A 14546-nucleotide genomic window follows, 5' to 3' on the forward strand; every position below is an offset into this window, starting at 1 on the left:
TCCAGGATGTTGATAGTGGGGGATTCGGCAATGGTAATGCCATTGAATGTCAAGGGACGATGGTTAGACCCTCTCTTATTGGAGATGGTCACTGCCTAGCACTGGCACAAATCTTATTTGCCACTTGTCAGCCCGAGCCTGGATATTGTCCAGATCTTGCTGCACTTGGACACCGACTGCTTCAGTATGTGAGGGATCGCGAATGGTGCTGAACATTGTGCAATCATCAGCGAACATCCCCACTTCTGACCCTATGAAGGGAGGAAGGCCGTGGCTAATATTCGAGTTAACTCCATTTTCCTGCCAGCTTTCCATATCCCTGGATTCCCTCAGACCAGAAATCTATCTCCCAACCCTTAAATAAATTCAATGATGGAGCATCCACATCCCTTTGGTTAGAAAACTTCCCAACCCTTGGAGCGAAGCAATGTCTCCTCATCTCGGTCCTACGTGATTGGCCCCTCACTCTGAGACAGTGTCCCCGTGTTCTAGATTCCCCGACCAGCAGAAACAATCTCTCCGTCCTATCAAAGGCCTTCAGAATATCCTGCGTTTCAATGAGATCACCTCTCACTCTTCTAAGCTTCAAAAATATGGGCCCAATTTTCTCCAATTCTCATCAAAGGACTAAAACCCACCCCCCCCCCCTCATCCCAGGGACCAACTTAGTGAACCTTCGCTGTCCCATCTCCAATTCAAGTCTATCCTTCCTTAAATGTAAACCTAAAACTGCACACGGTATTCCAGATGTGGTGTCACCAAAACTTGTCTGGGAAACTGGCTCTCTGACTTACGGCACCCTCTCAACACCTTTATCCACACCACATCTGGGCTCACTCTTGAATAGGCCCCATCTGCCTCCTCCAGCTATGTCCCACCCCACTATATCGAATATTCTGCCGTTAGCAGGAGCGGATTTGGTTTAACCACGACAGAACCAGCACCCATCAGTTAGAGGCCCCATTCCTCAGAGTGAGGACCTCATGACCCTCTGCTGGATCTGTATCAATTCAGTCAAAGGAACACAAAACAAAGCAGACTCAAAGCTCACCTCAATCGGCAGAAATCTGATAGGCAAGGGGCTGAAATGCATCTCTCAGTTTCAGAATAATTCAATTAGTCAGATGAATAAGGAAGAAATGCCCGAAAACCGATTAGTACGAAAGGAATATCTGCTGTAAATCAGTCGTGGTGGAGAAGTCTCTCACGTGTTGGTCTCTTTCCAAATGTCCAACCCAGGCCCAAGATCCAGGCCCAATCCCAGGCCCTATCCCAAGACCCAGGCCCAATCTCAGGCCAAAGACCCAGGCCCAAGGTTCTATCCCAGGCCCCATGTCCTAGACCCTATCCAGGGCCCCAGGCCCTAAGCCAGGTCCCAGGCCTTATCCCAGGGTGGAGGCGCCATCCCAGGCCTCAGGCCTTAGATGGATAACAAACACATGACACCAACAGAATGGGTTGGGAGCACAGAACTATCGGTGAAAATGAAGAGTCACCATTAAAGTAATCCCATTTGGGATTTCTAACCACTTTTACGAGGTTAATCGGGAGGGGCTGTTGGGAGGTCTTCTGAAAGGTTCCGAAATACGTTTTCTTTTCTTCAGGTTAAGATGAGGGGTGGGTTTAGTAAGATTTAAGTTGGATTTGTCTTCAGAGTATCCAATAGAAACCAGGAGGCAAACCCGGTGCAAAAGAAAATGTAGAAATAGCTTCCAGAAGTTAAATATAGACAACACCATTGTCTCATTCTGAGAATGCAGAACCAGGGATTACACCAATCGGAATATACTGTTATGTTCAACATTGGGAAGGATGATGTAATCTACAACAACTATAGCTTGCATTTATATAGCACCTTTAGTGTTGCACAATATCCCAGTCAGACAATATGAAGCAACCCCCCCCATCCTTCCGGGGTTTTTAACATTCATGCGTTTGATTTTTACAGAATCCCCAGTGCAGAAGGAGGCCATTCGGCCCATCAAGCCTGCACTGACAACAATCCCACCCAGGCCCTATCCCTGTAACCCCACACATTTACTCTGCTAATCCTCCTGACACTAAGGGGCAATTTATCATGGCCAATCAACCTAACCCGCACATCTTCGGACTGTGGGAGGAAACCGGAGCACCCGGAGGAAACCCACACAGACACGGGGAGAACGTGCAGACTCCACACAGACAGTGACCCGAGACTGGAATCGAACCCGGGTCCCTGGCGCTGTGCTAACCACTGTGCCATCGTGCTGCCCATTCAAGTGCTTTAATCCTTGTTTTGTAGATTGAGAGAGAGTGTTACTGCTGTTGTCTAAGATTTCTCTGTATTACCTGCCTGACAGCAATGCTGGAGTATTATCGGATGGCTTGGCTTGTGAAATCTTTGGAGAACCAAATTCCGATAGGAAGGAGCTATTTTTAACCCACATGCACTCGCTAGCAAATCTCTCACATTTCAATGCCTCACATTTAAGATTCATATCCTTGTGTTCAAATCTCTCCATGACCTCACTCCCTCCTGATCTCTGTGACCTCCTCCAGCTCCACAACCCTCCAAAGTCTCTGCACTCATCCAACTCTGGCCTCTTGTTCACCCTCCACTACCTTTGCCCCATCACTAGATGGGGGGTGGGGTCTAAGGCTTTTCCTGTCTCTGTGGAAATCCCTCCCATAATCTCTCCACGTTTCTCCCCCCACAAGTTCCCTTCTTAAAACCTACCTCTGTCGATCAAATCAATCCTCCCAAAATCTCCCCCTGAGGCTCACTGCCTCATCGCGCAGTGCCTTGGGAAGCTAACGGCGCTATACAAATGCAAGTTATTATAAAGGCCACAAGTGTGGGATAATGTACGTGAAGATACATTGGGAAGCCTCTCTCCCGTTTACGCTGGAAAACCTGGACGTTCCCCCTTTAGATACAGACAACAAAGTAAATTCTCCTCACAGACTCAAGACAAATCCAACGTTCCTCGGAATCGGCATTTGGGTTAATAGCGGATTAATCTAGATTGGAGGTGGTGAATGTTGGAGGGGGATAGTTAGTGCCACTTATTACATACCCTCTGGGAGAGAAGGATACCAGGCAGCCTGTAGCACTGCCCACTTGGGTACCTAGTAGAAGGTGAAGCAGAAAGCTGGACAAGAAAATTTACCAACCAGCTGTCCGCCAGAGTTAAGCTGCAGTCCAATTTGGAAGACCATGACAGCGTGCTGCATTTTTATATCACCTAGCTGCAGAAAGGCCGCCTGCAGATGGGTAAACACCATTTTCGACACTTCACAGAGAGAGGGCATGTAATAAATATGATATCGGATTGGTGATGCTTTTTATCAGGTTACGGACAACAGTAGCAACAATTTATATTCTGCCTCTAAGGTAATCAGACAATCCCAGGGGGGGTCTGAGGGAATATCATAAAACAGAGAGAGAGGGGTTTGATTGTGAGCGATTGCAACCAATGGGATGGGCAGAGAGATTGCTTGAATGATAGGAGTGGGCCATTCAGCCCCTCAAATTCCTACCATGTTGCATTGACATTGGGACTGGACCACCATGTCACACATTGTGGATGGTTTCCTGTGTCACTGACTGAATTATTTTACTTGATTAGTCAGTCCCACATACAAAAACTAATTGGAACTCTCTCCCATTATATTGGGAGGCAGTGGCCTAGTGGTCTAGTAATCCAGAGACTCAGGGGAGACGATGGCCTAGCGGTATTATCGCTAGACTATTGATCCAGAAACTCAGCTAATGCTCTGGGGACCCGGGTTCGAATCCCGCCACGGCAGATGGTGGAATTTGAATTCAATAAAAAAATATCTGGAATTGCGAATCTACTGATGACCGTGAAACCATTGACGGAAAAACCCATCTGGTTCACTAATGTCCTTCAGGGGAGGAAATCTGCCGTCCTTACCCGGTCTGGCCTACATGTGACTCCAGAGCCACAGCAATGTGGTTGGCTCTCAACTGCCCTCCAAGAACAATTAGGGATGGGCAATAAATGCTGGCCCAGCCAGCGACACCCATGTCCCATGAATGAATAAAATAAAAACCAGAGTAATGCTCTGGGGACCCGAGTTGGAATCCCACCACGGCAGATGGTGAAATTTGAATTCAATATAAACCTGGAATTTAATGTCTAATGATGACCATGAAATGATTGTCAATTCTCCTAAAAATCCATCTGGTCCTTTAGGGAAGGAAATCTGCCATCCTTACCCGGTCTGGCCTACATATGACACAGTAAGAGTTTTAACAACACCAGGTTGTTAAGATACATCACTGCTGCCACTGGTGTTGTTAAAACTCTTACTGTGTTTACTCCAGTCCAATGCCGGCATCTCCACATCATGACTATATATGACTCCAGAGCCACAGCAATGTGGTTGACTCGTAAATGCCCTCAGGGACGGGCAGCCAGCGACGCCCAGATCCCATGAATGAATAAAAAAAAAATGGGGGAAAGCTTTGAGGAGACACTTGAGGAGAGTTGACAGTCAGGGCAACTGTATGTGAGGCCAGAGTTTTAAAAGTCGGCACATTAAGAGACCTGGTTTAGAAAAAGAGTCACCAATCCTTATAGCATACAATGTGGGTGAGAGCAGGAGGAAGGCAAAATAAAAGGAGAAGATGGGGAATGTGGATTTCACCCATGGCTTACCGCAGATGCACTGGCCGACAGCACATAGTTACGAGGCCTAGTCTCCTGAAAATCAGGTGTTGCCTACGAGGCGGGAAGAAATTTTACACACACAAAAAAAAAAATCATGCATAAAAAGCGACATATCTGTGCACACGTTTTCAGAAAAAGGTCACTTCAAACTTGGAAAGAACTAATCAAATAAATCTCAGCCTGGAGATGTGCGGTGGAACTGGACTCAGTGGCTGCGACGCGGGTAACTGTGCTAACTGAAGGAAGAGCGATGCACAGCGGGGATCACAAACCTCAACTCCGCTCACTCTGAGAGAATGAGGCCGTCAACAATACAATCTGAAGCAGGCGGCTCCCACATTGGATCGAGACCCTCTACACAACCAACACAGGCCCAACAGACAGGTCCTGCTGTACGACGGCCGTGTTAATCCCCCAATGGGATTGTGCCCCAGGTGTATTCTGGAGTTCTCCGACATCTTACACCTCCCCTCGCCAACCCTATCAGCCAACCTAGCCCAAGGTTCAATGCCGGGGTGGGAATTGGATCCAAATGGCCACCTTTGTTGCTGTGGCGTTCTCAGCTTCCTTCTGTTAACCTGTACGGAGGTGAAGGGCTCTCTGTTGGGTCTTGGACCAAGTGTTAACAAGCCCAGGTTTACACGCGGGGCGGTACAGGAGGTTGGGGTGGAGGGGGAGGGGGGGGGAAGGTTTGATCTGGGATGAGGGAAGACGAGAGCAGCTCAGACTAAGTCTGACCTGTGGGTGGCACGGTGGTTAGCACTGCTGCCTCACAGCGCCAGGGGCCCGGGTTCGGTTCCAGCCTCGGGAATAAACAATAAACGATACATCACTGCTGCCACCGAGCAGGTGATATTAGAATCAGCTAAACTTTCCACCTGGAGGAACAGTCTGGGACTGAATAGCTTGCACGCTCCAATCACCGGAATGTCCTTACGAAATGTCTAACCTGCTTTATGGTCGCCCAGTGACATTCTGAGTTAACTAAGATTCAGAGATGTCGGCGTTGGACTGGGGTGGGCGCGGTAAGAAGTTTCACAACACCAGGTTAAAGCCCAACAGGAATCACGAGCTTTCGGGAACGCTGCTCCTTCATCAGGCGAGTCATCACCTTCATCACAGACCCATTCAGATACTCACCTGATTTAACCTGGTGTTGTGAGACTTCTTACTGCTCCTATCTAAGGTGTTGAGACAGAAGGGCAAGATACACAAAGAGGACAAAAGAAATAAAGGGGGTGAGGAGGAGGGGGCTAGTTGACAACATTAGGAAATGTTCCATTTGGTGAACACTGACAGACGGGGGGGCGGGGGGGTGACCTACACGACAGGAGTTAGACAAGCTTCTCCAAACGACATCGCAGTGAGAGACTGTACAAACATGGTTCCTCCCTCCACCCTCCCTATTCCCCACCAGCCCCAGTATCAACGAGCTGGGCGATAAGTCACAACACTGATCACAGTTACAGGTGGGTGGCGCAGTGGTTAGCACTCCTGCCTCACAGCGCCAGGGACCCGGGTTCGATTCCGGGTTTGGGTCACTGTCTGTGCGGAGTCTGCACGTTCTCCCCGTGTCTGCGTGGGTTTCCACCGGGTGCTCCGGTTTCCTCCCACAGTGTCAAAGACGTGGGGATTAAGTGCATTGGCCGTGCCAAATTCTCCCTCAGTGTATCCGAACAGGCGCCGGAGTGTGGCAACTGGGGGATTTTCACAGCAACTTCATTGCAGTGTTAATGTAAGCTTGTGACACTAATAAATAAATTTTTAAAAAAAGATCTCCACACTCAAAAGATGTAAATAAAACAAAAGGGGAGGCGGAGGGGAGGGGGGGAATCTCAAATTCTAAGTTAGCGTCTGTGACAAAAAGAAGTGTCCAAACGAGTCTCAGTTTCCAGCACATCTCCAACTAAACCCCAACCACCCAGCCAGCCCCAAGGCAATGTTACTGACACGACAGACAACAGAGACGCACACGCGCACACACACACACACACACAGGATGGGACTGTTAACTCATTCACTAGTAGAACACACAGCTCGCGTTGCAGTGGTTGGTTCTGAGGAGATTCCAACAGGTCCAACTGCGCAGAAGGACTTCAGGTCGCGAATGAGTCGAAAATGTCTTTTTTTTTTTCTCTCCGAAATATTTATATATATATCAAAAATCCTTTCAGAATGCTACGGAAAACTAGATCAGAGAAAGTAGCAATTCAGCCGACATGTACTCACTTCTCCCTCACACTGCGCATAGCAACAGAAAAAGAACATTGGTCAGTAAGAAGGTTTAGAGACAATACAACTCGCGGCACTGAGTTAAAGGCAAAATGTTATTCGACAACAAAAGCATAAAGAGAGAGAGAGGTTCATGCAAGAACATTAACTCTCCCAGTTGGCACAACGTAGCGACGGGCTGCCGCAGTCTCCGAGTCAAATTCCCACATCCCGGCTGGATTTTAAACCGTGCGCCTTGTTGCCGTGGCACTGGGGAGAGTTAATGAATCCTAGAGATGGGGTGAAAAAGGAATCACGTACTGCTGCCTTGGCCTCAGCTGCCTTGGCTTTCTTTAACCGGGCCTTGCAGGCATCCAAGTCCAGTCGCCTGTTCTCCAGAAGTCTTCTCTCCTTCTAGAACACAAAAACAGAGGAGGCACCCGCATTACCGCACTCTCTCATTTCAGCTCCCGCTCATTCTCCCGACAGATTCTCAGGCCTAACCTCGCCCTCACCGCCTCTGGGCTCCCCCAAGCCCATCTCTTTGCCTCACGGGCTCTTTCCCCATCACTGAAGGAACTTGCATTTACATAGCACCCTTCGTGGTCTCTCAACATCTCAAAGTGGGTTGCAGCCAGTGACGTACCGTTTAGAAAGTGCGGCCACTTGTAAGGATTTGCAGCAGTCAAAATTGCGCCAAGCAAGATCCCATACTCGGGTCAGGCGGATTGGCTATACTAAATTGCCCCTTAGTGTCAGGGGGATTAGCAGGGTAAATGCATGGGGTTATGGGGATAGGGCCTGGGTGGGATTGTGGTTGGTGCAGACTCGACGGCCCGAATGGCCTCCTTCAGCACTGTAGGGATTCTATGATGCTACATGATTGGATAATCTGTTTAGACTGAGGCTGGGTGAGGGATTAGTATTGGCCAACAGGAATAACTCCCCTTCGCTTCTTCACAATAGCACCAAGGGATCTTTGACGCCCGCTTGAGAGGCAGACAAGGCCTCGGTGTAATGCCTCAGCGAACTGACGGCAGTGCAGCACTCCCCCGTGAGTGTCAGAGTGGGATCGCTGCTCAGGCCTCTGGAGTGTGACTCAGGGGTGAGAGGGAGCCCCACGAATCCTAAAGTTAGACCCTCGGGAGAATCTGTAGGACAAAGCGCAGAGTGAAAGGCCAGGAATTCTATAGGATCAGCATTCCCTCAATTCCCAAAGAAACTCGGAATCTAATCGTAACCAGTTTTAATCACAACCACTAACGACAGTCGTACCATCAGCAGCTGGGCCTCTTCACTCTGAAATTCCCTCCCTACACCTCATTCTACCTCTCCCCTCCCTCTCTCTGTCTTTCTCCTGCTCCCTGCACTCAGTGGCACAGTGGTTAGCACTGCTGCCTCACAGTGCCAGGGACCCGGGTTCGATTCCCGGCTTGGGTCACTGTCTGTGCGGAGTCTGCACATTCTCCCCGTGTCTGCATGGGTTTCCTCCGGGTGATCCGGTTTCCTCCCACAGCCCAAAAGACGTGCTGGTTAGGGTGCATTGGCCGTGCTAAATTCTCCCTCAGTGGAACCCAAACAGGCGCCAGAGTGTGGTGACTAAGGGGTTTTCACAGTAACTTCATTGCAGTGTTAATGTAAGCCTACTTGCGACACTAATAAATAAACCTTAAACTACACTTGTCTCCTCCCTCCCTACACCTCTCTCTGCCTCTCTCCTCCTCCCTCCCTCCACCTTTCATAGAATCATAGAAACCCTACAGTGCAGAAGGAGGCCATTCGGCCCATCGAGTCTGCACCGACCACAATCCCACCCAGGCCCTACCCCCACGTCCCTACACACTTACCCGCTAATCCCTCTAACCTACACATCCCAGGACACCAAGGGACAATTTTAGCATGGCCAATCAACCTAACCCACACATCTTTGGACTGTGGGAGGAAACCGGAGCACCTGGAGGAAACCCACGCAGACACGGGGAGAATGTGCAAACTCCACACAGACAGTGACCCAAGCCGGGAATCGAACCCAGGTCCCTGGAGCTGTGAAGCAGCAGTGCTAACCACTGTGCCACCGTGCCACCCGTTTTCCTCCTCAGATGCAGCTTAAATCCTACCTCTTCTGATCAAATCTGTGATCGCCTGCCCCGATGCCCTGTGCCAGTTTGATTACACTTCTGTGAAGCACTTTGGGACATTATGCTACCCGTCAGTGCTATATAAATGCACAGTGGTTGTTGTTGATCTCAGGGTTAGTTTACACAGATAAGTGAGTTGAAATAAGCTGTGTTTAAAAGCAGGCCTGGAAGATCGCAGAGAAAGGCCAGTCAGCCCCTCTGGCCCATGCTACCATCCAATCAGATCAGGGCTGACCTGTACCTCAAGGCCATTTGCCGGACTTTGATCCGTATTCCTACAAAACTGTCAGATTTGGAAGTTTCCTCCGTCTGAGCATTTACAGATTTTGGGTCTGAGACGGGAGCGGTTTCTGACTATCCGAATGCTCGGCCTAGCTCGAGTTACAGCCCCTTGCGGAGACTCAGTGGACTATGAGGAATGTGATCAGCTTGGATTGCTCTATGGAGAGCTGTCATTGGCTGGATGGGCAGAATGGCCTCCTTCTGGAAGATCTAAACCGAATCGTTTTAAAAACAAAAGGGAAGAGAGGTTTTTGGAGGCTTGTCCACAGATTAAAATCAGTTCCCAAGTACCAAGATTTATTAAACACCGAGTGGGGGCTCCTCACCTCCAGAGGGAGGTTTCAAATCTCAGAAATGGTGCAGGTTTTGGTCGGGGGGGGGGGGGTGGTTGGAGATTGAAGGACACAAGGAATATCAGCTAGCACACGGGAAAGTGGGGAAAACAATCGCATAAAAACTCACCGAAATGGTCTTCCAATCTCCCTCCAGGAAGTTCCGGAGAGGCGTCAGGAAGTTAATCATGGAGGACTGGATGAAATCCCGATCCGCAGCTCCCAGGCGTCTCTGCGCTTCGCCAACCTTGATCAGCGTGCTACCTGAGGGCCACAAGATTGCAGAGTGTGACACACAAATAACTGCCGCGACTGTCCCTTTAAGGGCGACCCGGCTGGAGGGGGGGTCACCTGGCTTAGTGGACCAATGGGGACCGAGGGCGGGTAAACACCCCAGGGAGTGGAGTCCTCTCTCAGGCGGCACGATGGCACTGTGGTTGGCACTGCCGCCTCACAGCACCAAGGATCTGGGTTCGAGGCGCGATCCAGGGTGGGTGGAAGGGGTGCCCCAGGACAGCTGGGGGTAGGGGGAGGTGGTTGAGGCCACTCCAGGGCAGCCAGGGGGCAGCCGGCCTCTGCACAGTTTGACCGTGTTAATAAACACCATTCATGTCCCTGACAAACTCTGAGCCTCAGCACATCCACCGGGGAACACAGCACAGTGTGAGCGGAACTCAGTGAAGAATATTATTCAATGGGAAGGGGTGATGGGAGGCAGTGCGGTTGTCTGTTTGCTGGGTGATGCGCGATTAAATCACTTGGGAGGCTGGATCGTACCCGGGAAATAAAGGCTTTTATTAGTAACAAGAATGGAGCATACTGCTTAACAATACAATCCCAGACTAAAGGGTCACCAGGCAGTGCAGTGACCTTTATACTCCTACAGGTAGGCGGAGCCAACCGGAGTGTACCACAGAACAATACCAACAGGTAGAACACCCCAACCCTAACCCCAACAGTAACATATGTACAAGTACCCATAGTGCTAACCATCTATGGTTCAGTACCCATAGTGGTAACCATCTATGGTTCATCACACGGGGGTGGTGGGGGGATGGGTTGTTGGGGCAGGGGGTTATAATTTAATTGACCTCGGTGCCATAGAATGCCTGAGCTTCAATATTGCCCATTTTTGGGTTTTTAATATTTAAACATCTTGGGTGCTTCTGTAGGATTGAACCAGCTGAGGCCTACAGTCTACAGGCTGAGGGGGTGAGCTGATAGGAGCTTTGAAAGGGTTTGTCCAGGATAAACATGGGGCTGAAATGATTCCATCGGTGAAGGGGAGCTAAACGGGGAGCCATTAACATGCGGCAGGCGCTGAAAGATCCAATCGGGAATTCGGGAGAAACGCCTTTGGCCAGAGAATGTGGCATCACTCCCATTGGGGGTAAATGGGCCAGAGGGGGATTGAGGGTGGGTGGGGCAGCACTGTGGGGGTCCAGGGCTGGCCAGCGATCGGGAGACTGACAGCTCGGGGCCATTGCGCATGCACAGAGTCCCGCCGGTTTCAGCCTCCCGTACAGGAAGAGGCCTCGCCCCCTGAAATCTGGTGAGATTCGTGCTGGGGGCCTCTGCAGGGCACAGACTGCGGGAGATCCTAGTCTGAACTCCCACTGAAAAAAACCAGCGTGAATTACTCCAGTTTTCCCGCAGGTTCAACACTTAGAATTTTTTGGGGGGAGAATTCCGGCCCAGATTTCCAAACCATTCGACCCTTTCCCAATTTGTCACAAACTTTGCTCCCAAAAGGCCTCGTTAGCTCCCACAAAAAAAAACACATCCTGCAACTGAAAGTTCTCATTCAATCTCGCTGACACTCGCTGGCAGAAAGATCCAAGCAATACATTAATTTGATGCAACATTTATTAAATCGGAATGGCAATGACGAGCTTCTAAATCAAACGCTGTCTGAACTTAATCCATTATGCAAATCAAGTAAGTAAATAAAAAGAAAATCAAAATTCTTGATTGACAAAAGGAAACATTCCCATTACCAAATGCACCAGGACTTGGCTCGAACCCGAGTTGCCTCCCTCCCTGCAGTCATTCCCTGTCACCTCCCCATCAGTATCCCACCAGCTTCACATAAAGGAAGGAACTCGTACACTGTAACATTCCAAAGCCGTTTGCAACTGATGAAGAAGGTAAAAATAAAGGTGTATTCACCGTTGTAATGTAGGAAAAACAGCAGCCAGTGTGCGCACAGCAAGATCCCACAAACAGCCAGCTGGTAAATGACCAGATAATCTGTTCCTGTGATTGTGGGTCAAGGGATAAATATTGGCTCCAAGACAATGGGGTGAACCCCCTCCTGCAGACGAGGCCTCAGTTTAAAGTCTTATCCAAAAGACGGCACCTCTGACAGTGCGGCACTCCCTCAGCACTGACCCTCTGACAGTGCGGCACTCCCTCAGCACTGATCCTCTGACAGTGCGGCACTCCCTCAGCACTGACCCTCTGACAGTGCGGCACTCCCTCAGCACTGACCCTCTGACAGAGCGGCGCTCCCTCAGCACTGACCCTCTGACAGCGCGGCACTCCCTCAGCACTGACCCTCTGACAGAGCGGCGCTCCCTCAGCACTGACCCTCTGACAGTGCGGCGCTCCCTCAGCACTGACCCTCTGACAGTGCGGCGCTCCCTCAGCACTGACCCTCTGACAGTGCGGCGCTCCCTCAGCACTGACCCTCTGACAGTGCGGCGCTCCCTCAGCACTGACCCTCTGACAGTGCGGCGCTCCCTCAGCACTGACCCTCTGACAGTGTGGCGCTCCCTCAGCACTGACCCTCTGACAGTGCAAAACTCCCTAAGTACTGACCCTCTGACAGTGCGGCACTCCCTCAGCGCTGACCCTCTGACCGTGCGGCACTCCCTCAGCACTGACCCTCTGACAGTGCAGCACTCCCTCAGCACTGACCCTCTGACAGTGCGGCACTCCCTCAGCACTGACCCTCTGACAGTGCGGCACTCCCTCAGCACTGACCCTCTGACAGTGCGGCACTCCCTCAGCACTGACCCTCTGACAGTGCGGCACTCCCTCAGCACTGACCCTCTGACAGTGCGGCACTCCCTCAGCACTGACCCTCTGACAGTGCGGCACTCCCTCAGCACTGACCCTCTGACAGTGCGGCACTCCCTCAGCACTGACCCTCTGACAGTGCGGCACTCCCTCAGCACTGACCCTCTGACAGTGCGGCACTCCCTCAGCACTGACCCTCTGACAGTGCGGCACTCCCTCAGCACTGACCCTCTGACAGTGCGGCACTCCCTCAGCACTGACCCTCTGACAGTGTCACTCCCTCAGCACTGACCCTCTGGCAGTGCAGAGGTCTTACATGGTTGTAGGGATGGAGGAGATGACAGAGATGGGGGTGGGGGGGGGTGGTGTGGGGGGTGCGAGGGCATGGGTTGGGGGGGGGGGGGTTAGAAATAATGATCAGATCTCAAACAATAACGAGACAGAGTACAGGAATGAGATAGAGTGTCTGGTGAACTGGTGCGGCCAACAAAATCTCTCCCTCAATGTCAACAAAATGAAGGAGGTTGTCATCGACTTCAGGAAGTTTAGAGGAGAACATGTCCCGGTCTAACACCTCTACTTTCTCAGGAGGCTAAGGAAGTTTGGAATGTCCATTACAGCTCTCACCAATTTGTACAGGTGCACCATAGAAAGCATTCTTTCTGGTTGTATCACCGTTTGGTATGGCTCCTGCTCTGCCCAAGACCACAAGAAACTACAAAGGCTCCAGACCAGCCTCCCATCCATTGACTCTGTCTACACTTCCCGCTGCCTCGGCAAAGCAGCCAGCATAATTAAGGACCCCACGCACCCCGGACATTCTCTCTTCCACCTTCTTCCGTCGGGAAAAAGATACAAAAATCTGAGGTCACGCACCACCGACTCAAGAACAGCTTCTTCCCTGCTACTGTCAGGCTTTTGAATGGACCTACCTCGCATTAAGTTGATCTTTCTCTACACCCTAGCTATGACTGTAACACTACATTCTGCACCCTCTCCTTTCCTTCTCTATGAATGGTATGCTTTGTCTGTATAGTGCGCAAGAAACAATACTTTTCACTGTATGTTAATACATGTGACAATAATAAATCAAACCAAATCAAAAATCAAAGGAATTGAGATGTTTGAACTGGGAGCCAGTGGAGGGCAGTCAACATAGACCTGTAACTGGCCTTTCCTCTGGGTCTGTTGAAACCCAAAGGCTTTTGTGTGAAAGCAATAAATACCCGTCCAGTGAAGGGGCAGAAGGTCACAGCATCGTTCGTGCGGTGTTACAGCGCACATCGCTGGATTAATGAGGGAATGGTAGAATCATAGAATCCTACAGTGCAGGAGGAGGCCACTCGGCCCATCGAATCTGCACCGACCATAATCCCATCCAGGCCCTAACCCCACAACCCCATGCATTTACCCTAGTTAGTCCCCCAACACTAAGGGGCAATTTTGCATGGTCAATCCACCTAACCCACACATCTTTGGACTGTGGGAGGAAACCGGAGCACCCGGAGGAAACCCACGCAGACACGGGGAGAACGTGCAGACTCCACACAGACAGTGACCCGAGGTTGGAATTGAACACAGGTCCCTGGCGCTGTGAGGCAGCAGTGCCAACCACCGTGCCTCCTAAATCATGAGCTCCAGCAGGACTGATGGGAGTCTGTCTTAAAGCACTCAATGGCTGGAATCGAGATATCAATTAGACCCAAGCTGTGTTCCATTAACTCCAGCCCACATGACGGCTGTTTACACCAAGCATTGCTCGTGAGCTGCTGATGTTGGAAAACTGATAGAAACGAAAGCACAGCGGCTGCCATCATTCCCCCTGACCCCTAGCATTCCCGAGTGCTCTGTACCTGGACTCACTACCGGAAAGAGGAAACCAATCC

At 50.6% G+C, this 14546-nt stretch overlaps 1 protein-coding gene and 1 long non-coding RNA gene across 5 annotated transcripts in view; both read right to left on the reverse strand.

The window, feature by feature from the left end:
• Positions 1–14546, reverse strand: part of LOC144502391 (uncharacterized) — a 680705-nt gene that overhangs the window by 240247 nt on the left and 425912 nt on the right. The window lies entirely within an intron of this gene.
• LOC144502387 (endophilin-B2-like) overlaps positions 1–14546 on the reverse strand; it is a 106696-nt gene that overhangs the window by 25198 nt on the left and 66952 nt on the right. For 2 of the 3 annotated variants that reach the window (XM_078226249.1, XM_078226248.1), the window contains exons 4-6: positions 9770–9903; positions 7209–7301; positions 4665–4727 (exon numbers count right to left, since the gene is read on the reverse strand). In XM_078226249.1, coding sequence (XP_078082375.1) covers positions 4665–4727; positions 7209–7301; positions 9770–9903 — 290 coding nt within the window. The remainder of the gene's footprint in view (positions 1–4664; positions 4728–7208; positions 7302–9769; positions 9904–14546) is intronic. The other variant, XM_078226250.1, reaches the window with a different exon arrangement.

Source organism: Mustelus asterias, chromosome 13 (assembly GCF_964213995.1).
Source record: "Mustelus asterias chromosome 13, sMusAst1.hap1.1, whole genome shotgun sequence".
In the NCBI taxonomy this organism is placed as follows: Eukaryota; Metazoa; Chordata; class Chondrichthyes; order Carcharhiniformes; family Triakidae; genus Mustelus; species Mustelus asterias.